Consider the following 13,483-nt stretch of genomic DNA (forward strand, 5'->3'; position numbering starts at 1 on the left):
GTACGTTCCCCCTTTACGCTACCGCACGCTCGCGGACGAGGACGTGGTGCTGTGGTGGAGCCAATTTCACGCCATTGTCCATCTGCACGCACGCACGCACGCTGCTCTCCGCCGCGCATCTACGCTCCGCCAGCCGCTCGCCGGGGCCACGAGCCTGACTGACGCCGCGCCAGGCAGACTCTTGAAAGCTCCACTCGTTGAGACGCCCTCACCACTCGCTCGTCCACCTGCCGATCCGCCGACCGTTACCGCGACGCCCTCCTCCTCTGCTGTACATACTCCGCGACGCATCATTTTCATGGGCCATTAGCTGGTCGAGGCAGCGGGCATCGGTTGCGACCACACGCCGCGGCATTGCACTGCACAGCATTACCACCATACCATCCATAATACCGGCTCTATGCCAAAGGGACTCAATCTCAAGGGATTCGGCCGGCGCAAGTCTTCCGGAAACGCTCTCGACTTTGACCAGCCAGAGCGAGACGGAGCCCCGCCCTCTGCACAGAGCTCGTCTTTCCGTGTGCTTGAGCGGCCGGAGAAGAAGTCTGTTTCGTATGGCCGGGAGAAGCCTCTCAGCAGCGGCAAGACATTCAACTCTCCGTTGACTGCATTGCGAGGCAAGAGCGTTGACAACTTGACCACGCTGGGTCAAAACAGGTCGGTGGCACCCACTGCCCGTATTCAGCTCGCGGAGCGGACACTAAACAGCACTAGGGGCAGCGGCGGCACTACCAACTCCGGCAGTAGTGGATACTACGAAAGCTCGAGCGCTTCGGCAAGGCACAGTTCGACCTCGACGTTGCCTTCCTCCTTGGACCAAGACCATCGAGCCGCCGACGACGAGGAGCTCTTCCCTCACCCTCGAAAGACTGCCACGACGGGCATGTTCCAATCAGCGTCCACGCTCGCGACAGAGCCTCCACCGCCCCCTCCGACCTTCTCCTCCCGTGCAGCGCGAGCCTTTTCCTTTGGCACGAATAAGCATAGCAAATCGCCCTCCAAAGACGTTCCTCCTCTCCCTCCGCCACACGCCAATGGCGTACACATCCCTTCGTTGCGGGATCGCAGCCCGCAAAGGGAACGAGCGATGACCACGAGCAGCTACGCCAGCACCGCCGTACCGACGCATTCGGAGCTCACACTATCCAGTCCAGACTTTGGCAATGATGACTTTGGCAACATGTTCGAGAGCCTGAAGAAGGAGCCAGTGCGGTCACCGCCACCTGCGGTCGGCAGCTTTGACCGCGCTGTCAATGGGTCGACTTCGGTACCAGAAAATAATCCATATACGAAACAGGGGTCGGGACCCATGTTTCCCCCTAGGACACTCTCAAGAGACGCCCTCACACCGTCACCCAATCCTCTCAAGCTGTCTCGAGCTGACAGCAGCTCTCCATATTCGTGGGATAACGGCAACTCCAACGACGGGCTGGTTTCGACGTCCGCTTTAAGCTCTCCAAGCCTACCAGACGGCATGTCCGGACCAGCCGCTCCAGGCGGCACTTCCCAAACGTTCCTTGGCAGCTCCCAGGCCGGCTACGCGCGCGTACCCGATCGACACACCTCTCCCAGACTTGCCAGTGAATCCGTGGAAGACCTGTCCGCGGGCTTCATGGCGGCCGATGCGAAAGGCAAAGAGCCGGCCTACACCAACCGCCAGGCACAGGTCGACGATGAAGATCGATGGACGAGAAGAGTTGAACTACACGATGCACCGCAAAGCCGCGGCGTAGCCTCGTCCGGCTCGAACAGCAGGCTCAACGTCAATACCATCTCAACCCCGCGGCAGACATCATCCAGAGGTGGTCCCACATCACCTCACAGTTCGACGGGAGATGCTCCAGACTCGAACACGACCACACCGCGAGCTGCTCGCAAGCTTGGAGCCTTGAACGAAGATTCGATGTTTGACGTGTCACCAGCGGGACCAGCGTCTCGAGCCATTCGCCCGGGTGTTCATCGTCGCACCGAAAGTGGCGCCGCAAAGACCATGACAAAGGCGCAATATCAGGCCATGGTGCAACAAGGAGGAAGCAGTGCAGAGCAGAGCGAGGAGAACTCGTCCGATGAGGACTACGATGAAGAAGATGAGATTGAGCGCGCGAAGAATTTGGCCACACAGCGGCGCAAGCAAGAGGCGAACATGTCAGTCTACCGGCAGCAGATGAAAAAGGTCACAGGTGGGGGTCCGACTGACCTGCCTTCTTCCGGAGCGTCAACTGTGCGGCCATCCATGGACCGTGGCTCGAGCACGCCTGGAGGCATCTTACACTTTGGCGGTATAGGCGGACAGCCTCCCGAGGCGTCAATCCGCGGTCGCCAGGACGAAGACGAGGATGAGGACGTGCCTCTTGGAATACTACAGGCGCACAACTTCCCGGGTAGCGGTCGCCCTCCAACGAGACTGGGCGAAAATGATCTCCAACAGAGGCGCACATCGGTTGCGGGTTCGGTGCTGAATGGAGGCGCAGGGCAAGGAAATCTGCCACCGTTCGCTCGACGACTTCCTCAGGATCCATACTTTGGTGCAGGTCTGGTAAACCCGAGCACTCGCGAATCTCTGGCCCTCAACCACTCGGGTGCGTCTGTTGTTGGCATGCCGCCAAGTGCGCCTCCGCTCATGGGCCCTGGAGCTGGACATCCTGGCGGTTTGGTGGGCGTTATTGCTGGAGAAGAGAAGGCACGAGCTGCTCGCCGAGGCAGTCCAAACACTGCTGCGATTATGGGTGGGGCAATGCCGCTGCCTTCAAACATGATGCAGCCAAACATGCCGCGCGCTATGTCAATGGGCAACATCATGCCCTCCGCCACATACAGCCCCAGTGGCATGCCCCCGATGCCGCAGATGAACCCCATGATGATGGGAGGCATGCCGGGGATGATGCCACAAATGCCTCAAATGCCACAAGATGCGAGCCAGCAGCAGATGCAGCAGTTCATGGCGATGCAGATGCAACTTATGCAGAACATGCTGAACATGCAACAAGCGCAGATGACAGGACAGATGACACCAACGGCACAGCCACCACATCTTCAGCAAACGGGCGACTATCTCGGAGTGAATTTTGATGGCACCAATAGGCCACAATCCATGGCCAGCCAACAAGGCTTTGGGCCGCCCAACCAAGGCCGTAGCATGACCATGACTAACCCACCCAGCGGATGGGGCAGTGCAGCGAACCCAAGTGGTCCACGCCCCAGCAGCGCCATGCCTATGACCGGCAATGGATATGCACCATCAGTCAATGGCCTCAACATGTCACACAATGGACCAGGCCCTGGATACACGCCCTCGATCGCGCCCAGCGAACGCAGCAATATCGGTATGCCCTCCAGATACAGACCTGTAACTCAAAATGGCGACGCTTCGCGATCGCAGAGCATGACATCGTCAATGACGCTGCAAGCCTTTGCCAAACAACAGAGTTCTACGAATCTCCCGGGCACGCCCTTCGGCTCCAACACGCTTCAAGCGCCGAAGTCAACAATACGAGTAGTGGACAAGCCGAAGGGTGCACCGAAAGTTGCCAGTCGACCTGCGGATGAAGACGAGGATGAAGGCTGGGCCGACATGAAGAAGAAGCGCGAAGAAAAGAAAAAGTCAAAATGGAGTTTCAGAAAGGAGAAGACCACTAGTAACGAGCCGGCTTTGAGCGAGCTCTACCAGACCATGGACTAGCCATCCGCCCGTAGGAGGCTTGCCGTACGGATTACAAGTGTTCGAAGAAGCATGATGAACGCGAATCGACACGTTACGGAGCCACATGTTGTGTCGAGACACGCTTGAATACTTGGACGAGGACACGACTGCGACCATCTTTAGACATTGCCACAAGATCACGATACCCGCATGCGACTGGTCGTCTGGTACATTTTTTCCCTAGAATCTTTGCTGTTCATAATTGCATTGCGTGGATACAAAACCGGGTTGTTGGGATAAGGACTTTGCTTCGAACTGGATGCAGCAACGTCGGCAATCTTTCGTGGCGAGAGTGCAAGGCAATCGGAGGGGCACTCTCGCTTTTGCTTTTTCATTTCATTTTCCAATGTTTTAGAGCTTCTGGTAGACAAAAGATGGGGAAAAATTCTTTGCGCGGCGCGACAGATTCGGTCGTGGTAGAAGACTCAGATATGTGTTAATACCTTAATGTTGAGAACGAAACGTCACTCTATTGGATGTTCCAGCTTCGTCTCAGTTTGCTTTGTCGAGGCTCGGGAGGAAGGTGGTCGAGGGTATTGGGATGTCGTGGGCACTGATTGCACCGAAGAAGCAGGCCGGACCCAAAGCATATTAGAACTCCCAGGGAAGCTGACCTCGCGCAAAGCAGCGGTCAGTGCGAGAATACATCAAGCGTTCCGTTCACATTGGCAGTCCAGACGAAAAAGCCGTTGTTGAACTATGTCTATGACAGCCGGTGCGCGAGAACGGTTCATTCTAATCGAGATGAGGTGGGACACTTGCGCGCCGAATCCAGACCACAGGAAAGGCCTCGAATCTGGTGAGTGTCTGCCAGAGCTCGGCGTTCACAAGATATTCCACGGAGTATTGGGAAAGTGCCTTAGTTAGGCTAGGAGATATGGAAACGGAGTAGACTCCGCGCAGGCCAGAGCCCAGATCGCACCTGCCTAACCTTCTACGCTCTGCCAAAGCCTAGACTCCCACCGGGATGGGCAGAAAACTCACCTGCTAAGTTCTGCGTCACCAAGCTAGCAATCATAGGCCGGTCTACGTGTAAATTACAAGCGCAGAGTACACATCCTCGCTGCAATGTCCTATGGATGGCAACGAAGCGCTTTGGGAGAAGCGCGATACGGCATTTCCACGCTGACTAGCTTGACTAGATAGCTCGCCAACATCAATGAACGACGATAAGAATAGCACAAGCAGATCTCACTTGATGAAGCCCGTTCAGAGCACTACGTCCAGAAACTCGATACCCAAACCGCCCACGTGCGCGAATCGAAAACGCCGTGCCAGTCCAACACACATGATCTCCTCAAATGAACACCCACCTGTAGAGCAATTTTCCAAGCATCCCCAAAGCACTTTGAACGATCTCCAAGACCATCATGTATTTTCAGTCAACAACGATTATTCTCCTCTTCGCCGCACTCTCTCAAAGTGCTCCGTTCAGGCAAGCCCAAACATCCACCTCTACCATCACATCTCCCGCAACCTTCTAACGACCAGAGCAGTTCAGACACAATTTCAAGTAGCCTGAAAGCACGCTCAGAATACATCTCTTACGCCGCTTTGCAGAGAAATAGCATCCCATGTTCACTCCGGGGCGCAAGCAGAAGTAATTGCAGGCCAGCAGCTCTGAGTGGTAACCCGTACACTCGCGGTTGTTCGTCGATCACTCGATGTCGTGGAGAGTAGAGCTTCACGGACGGGAATGTTTGCGTACCGCGTCTTGAGAATAGATGAGGGGACACACTTCTCAAGATGATCACGGCGTGAAAGTAAGTTTTCGACTTACCGCTGGTTGTGAGATTTACTCGAAAGCGAACTAAAGTCTGGGACGAATAACAAGCGACACCGATTTCTGCGACTTCCGTTATATTGCCCACCGCATTCGAGTACGAGGCACCAAGTTTCGACGCGGTCAGCTCCAGAGAAGAGCAGAGAACGGACGTCCGGCGGGCAATCGCTTGTCGGAGTTTTATCTTATGTCTTCGCGCTTGTCGCCTGCAGTAATCTCTCCTGCAAAGCTTTGGGAAGAACCACCTCGGAACTAGATTTCCACATAGCGAAAACCCCAAGGACGACATCTTCCAGCTGTAATATCAGCATCCCTCAGGATGAAGTGGATGAACCTAATCACTCTTGCTAGCCTAGCAGGCCTAGCATCGGCAAAGAAGCGCGTCTGGTCCGCAACAACCACTGACGCGAACTCCACGGAACTTGTCCGATGCGTTGCGGAGTTGAAAGCAGTGCTCGAAGAACATCCCAGGAGTAAGATCCGAGCTCGGTGCATTCTGATCGAATTTGCACTAACTACTAGTCCACAGCGGAATACATTATTGGCTATCATTGCGGAGGGTCTTGGTGGCAGCTCGGTGGTAATGAACAATGGCAACCGATCAAGAACAACTTGAGGGCTTTCCAGAAGTGCAAAAATGAGCTTGACGTCGCGGCTCTGTCTGGGAAAGACTGGTTTCTGTGCTATCTCACAGACACATGGGGCTTCAGAATGCTGGCATATTCGCCCAGGGGCACTGAAGTGTGCTGGGGGAAGAAGAACCCCAAGCATCTTCCGTGCCGCAGGGGGACTCCTGGCAATTGAGTTCATGCTCAGGTTGATGGCATGTCTTACCTCATTGAGACTGGCTCTAGGTGTCAGAATGCACTGTCGGGTGGTTCAAGGATGGACAGGCCTGCTGGCTTCGAACGCATCTCAGGGATTGGTACGCCAGGGGTTGTGACATTTTGAGATACGAAGAGGCCGATTGTCGTGCCTAGAGAGCGGACTCGATCGAATACAGCCCCAATACTGCAGCCGTGGAACCGCAGCCAGGGTGCAAACCAAGCTCGCCCCCTCAAAAGGCAATCACGAGTTAATCTTGCTCTGAAGACTACCAATTAGCAACTTCTATCCTGCCTTAAGGATGCTATCTGCCAATTAGAGCGCGTCGGAGCGACTCTGAGTGAGACGCAACACCTAGTAACCATCTAGAAGTCAATACCTGACCCTGGCTGCGGTTCCACGGCTGCAGTGTTGGGGCTGTAGAATAGCTGAATCAAAATTCAACAGCTGCGCTTGGTATGTTCTGCAACCGCGACCAGCGGTGGTGGCAATAGAGACCTCAGCGCTGGAAAAGACCAAGACTCCACAAACTGATGACAATTCTGACTTCTTTTGATAACATGACTTCTTCCAACAACACAAATGCAGTAGCACTATTACAAGGATGTTCTTGACATAGATTCCAGCTTGAATATTAGAGAGTCAACGACGCTTCAAGATTCCTTTCAAAGGCCTTCGTTTGAGGTTCAAAACGCCATGTTCAACGCTCACTGCACCGTCGGCCTCAACTGACAGCTCAGAGGATTCGCGTAGCCGCTGTTGTATGCCCTGATTTCCCCTTCGCCTCTTTCGCGGTCTCGAAGACTCTTCCGACCCAGTCAGGATCGGATTCGCACATGGTACACACAGCCCTTGCTCATCAAACGTCACAAGGCTGCGGCACAGCCGACACAAATCATGAGAGCGTGCAGGCTCATGTTCTGAATCGCTTGTGGTGGCGGTTACAGGGATGTTCTCCTTGTTCTCAACATCGAGCTCGTCTAGATATCTCCAGTAGTCCTCGTTCAGGCATCGCCTACAAGGTAGCTTTTCTGGAAATCGAGCCAGGCCCCTTCCGCAAGAGCAGAAGTGGAGATGAACTGGCGTTTGAGCATCATGACTTTTGCGATGACTCTCGATCGCTTCGAGTACAGTGGAAGCAAGCGGATCAGTCACCTCCTTTTCAAGATGCAAGGGAATAGGTGATGCTTCAAGACTCGTTCGTGGCATACGATCGATCGCACCTGATGGAACAACAGCCATTGCCCTCGATTCAGGCGGCGGAGTGGTAAGCTCCCGATCATGTTTGGAAGACGGCTGTACGTGGGGCAAAGGCGAGGTCGGCGGTGTCTCCTCGACCGACTGCACGGAGCGCAGCGGCGATGGTGTGTGTGAGGCATACCTCGACGACGATGTCCGCGGCGACGAATTTGGTGATCCGGAAAAATCATGAACGGTAGCAGATGTATTTGTCACTGGTGAAGACGATCTCGAGACGGAGCTTGGAGACGGCATAAGATGCGGTTCTGTTTCCTTCTCGCAAACAGTTTCGGGCGCAGCAGTACGGAACGCCTCGACATGCAGGTGCTTCGAAGCTGGCACCTCGTGTTGAGGAGACGAATGGACCGAAATCGGCATTGTGAGGAGCAGGCTTGACCCAGAAGTCGGTATCATGTTGTCTACTGTCATGCGGTTCATGCAAGCCTGGAAATCCGGCTTCGCGGGCCTAGGACGTGGAGAGGCAGGACACTCTGTAATCGCAGTATCCTGCGCTGGAGATTGAGGAACTTGATCTTCAATGCTTGCGGGCACCGGCTGATCGCTTGCATGAATAATGTCCTCGTCTTGGTCTCGCGGCGCAGCTCCCAGATCTGGCCCAGCAGGCATGCGGATCATTCCTTCTCGATGCTCAGGCAGAGCGACTGCATCTCTTGTACTGGCATCTTCGCACAACGCGATTGGCGAAGGATCCTGGGTGGGATTCTGCGCACGTAAAGCTATCTCGACGTTGCTTACTGCTCCAGAAGGTACCACCGTCCTTCCGTCTTTCACGTCCGGTTCTGCCATTTGATCATCAGTGTCGGACACACTCTCGTTGATCGACAACAGTGCCGCACCTGCACTGCCCGGAGATGCACTGGCAACCACCGTGGCTTCATGACATCCATAGTTCTGCTGAGCAGACGACGATATCTCCGCAGACTCGAGAGCCGCTTCCATCGTCATCCGCGCAGGCAAAGTCTCGATGTTTCTGGCGCCAGACTGCATCTCTGCCCTTTTGCGCTTCTTCGCAGCAGTCTTCAACGCGCGCTTAGTGAGCCCGTTGGAATGACACCGCTCAATTCTTCGGCGCTCCTCAAGCAGCCACGAAGCTTCCGCTTGTTTTCTAACAGCTTCACGCATGGCCCAGGAGGTGCTTTGCTTCCTCCTCGTCCTATGTTCGAGTCGACACCGCCAGCAGTATGGGCTTCCTACTGGAGATACTGACGTGCTGCTGTGCATGATTACTCGGCCGCTGGACAGAGCTTCAAAGCTTTCACAGCCCAAGTTGCGTTCATTGATCAAGCATCGCTCACTCGGTCGATTGCAGCCTGGCTCTGCACAAGGCCATGGTTCGGAATCCATCTGACACCCAGCGTCTGTGACTTTGCGCGTAATCTTTACATCGCCGACATCTCCTGGGCACTTGGGCGTATGAGCTGTAGCCAGAGCTGACGTGGATTTCGAGATGTGCAACTCTTTCTCATGAGGTATAGGCTGATCTTTGGCAGGGCCGTGTTCGCGTGTGACGTTCAAGCAGTTTGGATCACCTTTCTTGAAGGCCGGTAGGGGTGGAGAAGCGCTCAAGACTGCAACAATACTGATGGGGTGACCGGCAGGCTGCTCCGCGACGTGCAACTCTGTGAGCGCTGGTAGCTGTGCGTCCGTTTTGGAAATGTCTTGAATGGCAGCCACAGATGTGCTCCCAGCTGTTGCAGTGATAGCATTACGCTTAATACCGACTTCAGTGCCAACATCCTGCATTTTCACATCCTCATGTATCTTGGTAGGGCACATGGTTGTAGTAGGAATAGATCCTGTAGCGTCTGCTTGCGGTTCCGCTTTCCGTAGCTCCGTAGGCGAAGTCCCCTTGGGGGTGATTTTTGAGCATTCCACCTTGGCTGCCGCCTTGGACTGCTTCTCTGTCTGCTCATGGATGGACTGGTCTTGGGTGCTCCGGACTTCTTCAACGAACCCTGTGCCACTAACTGGCACCCGAGCATCGCGAGCACGTTTCTGCTTCTTCCTCCTTCCTGCTCGTGGTCTCGCATCCGGTTCAGTAGCGGCACTCTGCAAGACCGGCTTCTTCCTGATGCATGCCCATTGACAGGGAGCAGGCTGATCGGAAAGTAGCTTGATGACCTTGGCAGCGCCGGTTTGGAGATCGGTCTCAAATTGTGAAGGCGTGGGCATCTCGTATGGCGATGGTTCTCCCAAGACTATGACCTCGACTTCGGTCTCAGACGTTCCCTCGATACTATGAGTTTGGTCTGCATCCTTGACTGTGGGCTCATCACGGTGCACCTGACGAATCTCAGCGGGCTGGAGAAGTGGTCGAGGGCGATTCGGGAGTTTGTTCTTCTTCAGACCATCAGTGACGGTCTTGGTCTTTACTACTGATGCGCTGCGAGGGGGTGGTGGCATGTCAGAACCCGGCAATTCAATCTTCTCTGCCTCGTCGAGGAGCTCGTCGTCCAGTGTGCGTTCGAGGCAGTCCTGTCTCTCACTGACTGGCGTACTCGTCGTGGCCTTTTCTTGCCGCAACGACGGAGACCCTGGAGGTGATGGAGTCTTGGGCAAAATGCTGTCATAAGCAGGGTCAACAATTGGTCCAGCAGCGAGTAGATCATCAAGATCGTTGAGCATCTCCGTGCCAAAGTCCAAGGCCGCGCTTTTTGCGTAGTCTGGTGGCGTTTCCATGTTGAAAGTCCCTCTCTCAGTGACATTTTGGTTCCGGACAGGCGTTGCAGGTGCCAGTGACTCGGGTGAGGATGATATTACTTCAAGCTGTGATTGCTGAGGTGTGAGCTGCATGATGCCAACGAAAAGGTTCTGGGACATCTGCTGCACAGGTAGAAGATCAAGTTCCGGAGCACCGAGAGGTTTCACGCCGTTTGGCGTCGGCCAAAAACGACTTGCATCTTGCTTGGGCTCGAGTGGTGGACACTCTCGCCTCACGGGCGAAGAGGACCTCGATGTTGGAGGCGTTGGATATGGGCATGATGCTGTATATTGTTCAACCTCATCGCCTGCAGATTGTAGCTGATATGGTACACTGCGTGCTGTCGTGTCCTCGGTTTGCAGTGGTTGAGACGGAGATGCGGTGGAGGAGGGATATTCTAGTCCAGGCATCGCCTCGAGGAGAGAGTCGCCGATACTTTCTACAAGCTCGAGGCTGCCTTCTTCCAAGTCGTCTGGAGAGGCTGGTGATCGGGACATGACCTCGTCTGGAACACTCATGACGGCACTATAGGACGAGACATTGTCAGCTCGTGACTCGGTTCTCCGGAGGGAGCTAAGACGTTGACGAGAACTTCATGGAGACTCGGTCGTACCGTGTTCCTGTCGATTGGGGCTGTCCGCTGCTGAGCTTGGGCCTTTGTTTCTCAACTACAATATTGCTCGATTTGTTTCATGCTACTGAATCAGAAAGGAGTGGTCCGAGTTCATATGGCTCGCGCGCCGTTCTATACTGAGGTCTCACGAAAGTCTCACGAAAGCGCGTCAAGCTCACAAGCTCTACCAGCTCCAAATGGCCATCCCGGTAGCGAAATTGCCCAGCCACACTTCTTGCTGGCTCATGGACAGCCATATCAGCGCTGACACGGGTCAGGGTCCGAGAGCGGAGTCAATGCCAAATGACAGGCAAGGTATGCCTCGTCACCGCGCCTGCCGCACGCCGACTGAGGTCTACTTTCCTTGAGCGTGTCTCCTGAAACACGCCTTCAATCGCTCCGACGGGAAGTGGTGCGTGCTGTACCCCGCAAGGCAATGAAGCAGCGTTGCACAGATGGGAGGGGCCGTGAGCGAATCGATGGATATGGGCCGCATGGGACTGCGTTGTTTTCCGCAAGAGCCGGTGCGCCCTCGAAGTTTCGCATTCTCACAGTGACGGGTCTATGGTCGGCCATCGCTGGGTCACTTGGCATCGAACTTGCTCTTCTTTGGCCCAGCAGATCCAGCAGGAGTGCCACTCGCGCTGCTCCCTCCGCTCTTGGCCGGAACGAAATCGACGTGATCCCTATCCCGCAGTCGTTTCTTTTCTCTACGTTCATTCTGCTGCACCAGAGCTTCGATGTAGCATTCCTCGGGCCACTTCACAGGAACAGCTACATCCTCACTCAGGCTGCTGGCATAGCCATCCTCTCGTGTGAGTCCAGCGAATTCCATCAGCTTGGGTAGCAGACTTGGGTTCCGCAGACTTGTCGTATTCTGTAGTCGATCATTGAAGTGAACTCCCTGCTTTTTCAATTCGAGGAAGCGTTCCAATTTCTTAGTTGTGGCTGCTAGCACGGCTGCCTCTTCACTATTTCTCGTTGGAGGTGGAGGCGAGTCGGGAATATCGAAGTTTGGTAGGGTTGGCATCGTGAGTTCCCGCAAGCGCTGTCGCTCGAATGCGTAGGGATCGAAAGAAGTATCCTCTGAAGGCTCAAGCACAGGTGCGGCCGGTGCTGGGCCTGCAGCCGGTCCTGGGAGAGGTCCATCTGCAATTGACGTTGGCTGAGCGGGTGTGATAGATTGCAGTGCTGGTTGCGGAGCTGGTGCTGCAGCTGGCTGGGGCGCAGGTTGTTTGGCCGGTTGTGGTGGAGCGACTTTTACTGTCTAGCAGTCTCCATTGTTAGTAGGCATCCGTACTTTTCCACTCTGATGAATAGCAGTCGCCTACCTCGGCCGGCTTCTCAGGCTGTACGTTATCTTCGTCGTCGCTGCTCTCGTACGCGACAAGTGAGTTCATTGTGTTGTAGATGACTGCGCTCAGTATCTGGTTTCGCGGTCGAGGTGTTGTGTTTTGCACATGCAAGTTGCTCTCGGCCCACCTGCCTTGTTTGGAGCTTTGACGTGAACGCGACTTGCATCGCCGCCTACAGCACGCAGCTCGAGACAGCTCGCTGGAGACAGCATCCATCGACACAACCAAACTAGGAACAACGACAACAGTCCCACCACCACCACATTCAGCTCCGCCAGCACCGTGACACCTCCGCCGCCCATCACAGTCTCATCGCCTTCATCATGAACCACCTCCCGCACGGCTGGGGCAGAGTACGCTGCATCACCACTTGATCCATCCTCTCATAACTAACCCGAATGCTAGCCTCGCGATGACATTTACGGCGCCTACAACACTTCTTACCTCCCACAATCCCACGGCGGCACCCAACAACCCATCACTCACACCCAATCCCCGATCGTGACCGGAACCTCCGTCATCGCCCTCAAATTCAAATCCGGCGTGGTAATCGCCGCCGACAACCTCGCCTCATACGGCTCCCTCGCCCGCTTCACAGACGTCCACCGCCTGAAGCCCTTCAACCGCAAATCCGTTGTGGGCTTTGGCGGCGATGTCTCCGACATGCAATACATCGACCGCCTGCTCAAATCGCTAGACGTCGAAGAGAACTACGGCTCCAGCAGCCACGAAGACGAAGGAGATGCCATCATGAGCGCAAAGAACTTGCACACATATCTTGCGAAAGTCATGTATAAGCGTCGATCGGATTTCAACCCTCTGTGGAATGCGCTGCTCGTGGCAGGTCTGGACGAGAAGAACCAGCCTTTCCTCGCATCGGCTGATTTGCTGGGGACGACATTCAGCGCTCCTACGCTGGCGACGGGATTCGGTGCTCATCTTGCTCAGCCCATTTTGAGGCGCAGTGTGCCTGATGAGGCGGCCAGCCAGAAGTTGGGACGGGAAGAGGCGGTCAAAGCGATCAAAGATTGCATGAAGGTGTTGTTCTACAGAGATGCGCGGTCGATGCCTGAGTACAGTATTGCTGTGATTGATGAGAAGGGTGTGGAGTTGCACGAGAGCGAGAAGTTGGAGAACCAGAGCTGGGACTTTGCGGATCGTATCAGAGGCTATGGTACGCAGACAGTATGAGTGGACAGCTGGAATTAGGCCCCTACACGAGTCGGCGCGCATTGACTTCGTGTGA

General features: G+C 55.0%; 4 protein-coding genes across 4 annotated transcripts; 2 read left to right on the forward strand and 2 right to left on the reverse strand.

Moving 5' to 3' along the window:
- Positions 1–400: 400 nt before the first annotated feature.
- On the forward strand, positions 401–3,679 carry CKM354_001268900 (uncharacterized protein; the record flags this gene model as incomplete). Its single annotated transcript, XM_044808213.1, has 3 exons — positions 401–657; positions 715–1,249; positions 1,298–3,679. The coding sequence occupies 3 exons, from the start codon at positions 401–403 to the stop codon at positions 3,677–3,679; spliced, it is 3,174 nt and encodes a 1,057-aa protein (XP_044664148.1).
- Positions 3,680–6,950: 3,271 nt separating this feature from the next.
- On the reverse strand, positions 6,951–10,787 carry CKM354_001269000 (uncharacterized protein; the record flags this gene model as incomplete). The annotated part of the gene is made up of 1 exon (XM_044808214.1): positions 6,951–10,787. One exon carries the CDS (start codon positions 10,785–10,787, stop codon positions 6,951–6,953), a length of 3,837 nt encoding a protein of 1,278 aa, XP_044664149.1.
- A 678-nt stretch (positions 10,788–11,465) lies between these two features.
- On the reverse strand, positions 11,466–12,282 carry CKM354_001269100 (uncharacterized protein; the record flags this gene model as incomplete). Its single annotated transcript, XM_044808215.1, has 2 exons — positions 11,466–12,149; positions 12,214–12,282. The coding sequence occupies 2 exons, from the start codon at positions 12,280–12,282 to the stop codon at positions 11,466–11,468; spliced, it is 753 nt and encodes a 250-aa protein (XP_044664150.1).
- Positions 12,283–12,560: 278 nt separating this feature from the next.
- CKM354_001269200 (proteasome core particle subunit beta 7) lies at positions 12,561–13,428 on the forward strand (the record flags this gene model as incomplete). The annotated part of the gene is made up of 2 exons (XM_044808216.1): positions 12,561–12,590; positions 12,643–13,428. 2 exons carry the CDS (start codon positions 12,561–12,563, stop codon positions 13,426–13,428), a joined length of 816 nt encoding a protein of 271 aa, XP_044664151.1.
- Between the last annotated feature and the right edge of the window lie 55 nt (positions 13,429–13,483).

This window comes from Cercospora kikuchii (assembly GCF_019650295.1).
Source record: "Cercospora kikuchii DNA, contig_00009, whole genome shotgun sequence".
Lineage (NCBI taxonomy): Eukaryota > Fungi > Ascomycota > Dothideomycetes > Mycosphaerellales > Mycosphaerellaceae > Cercospora > Cercospora kikuchii.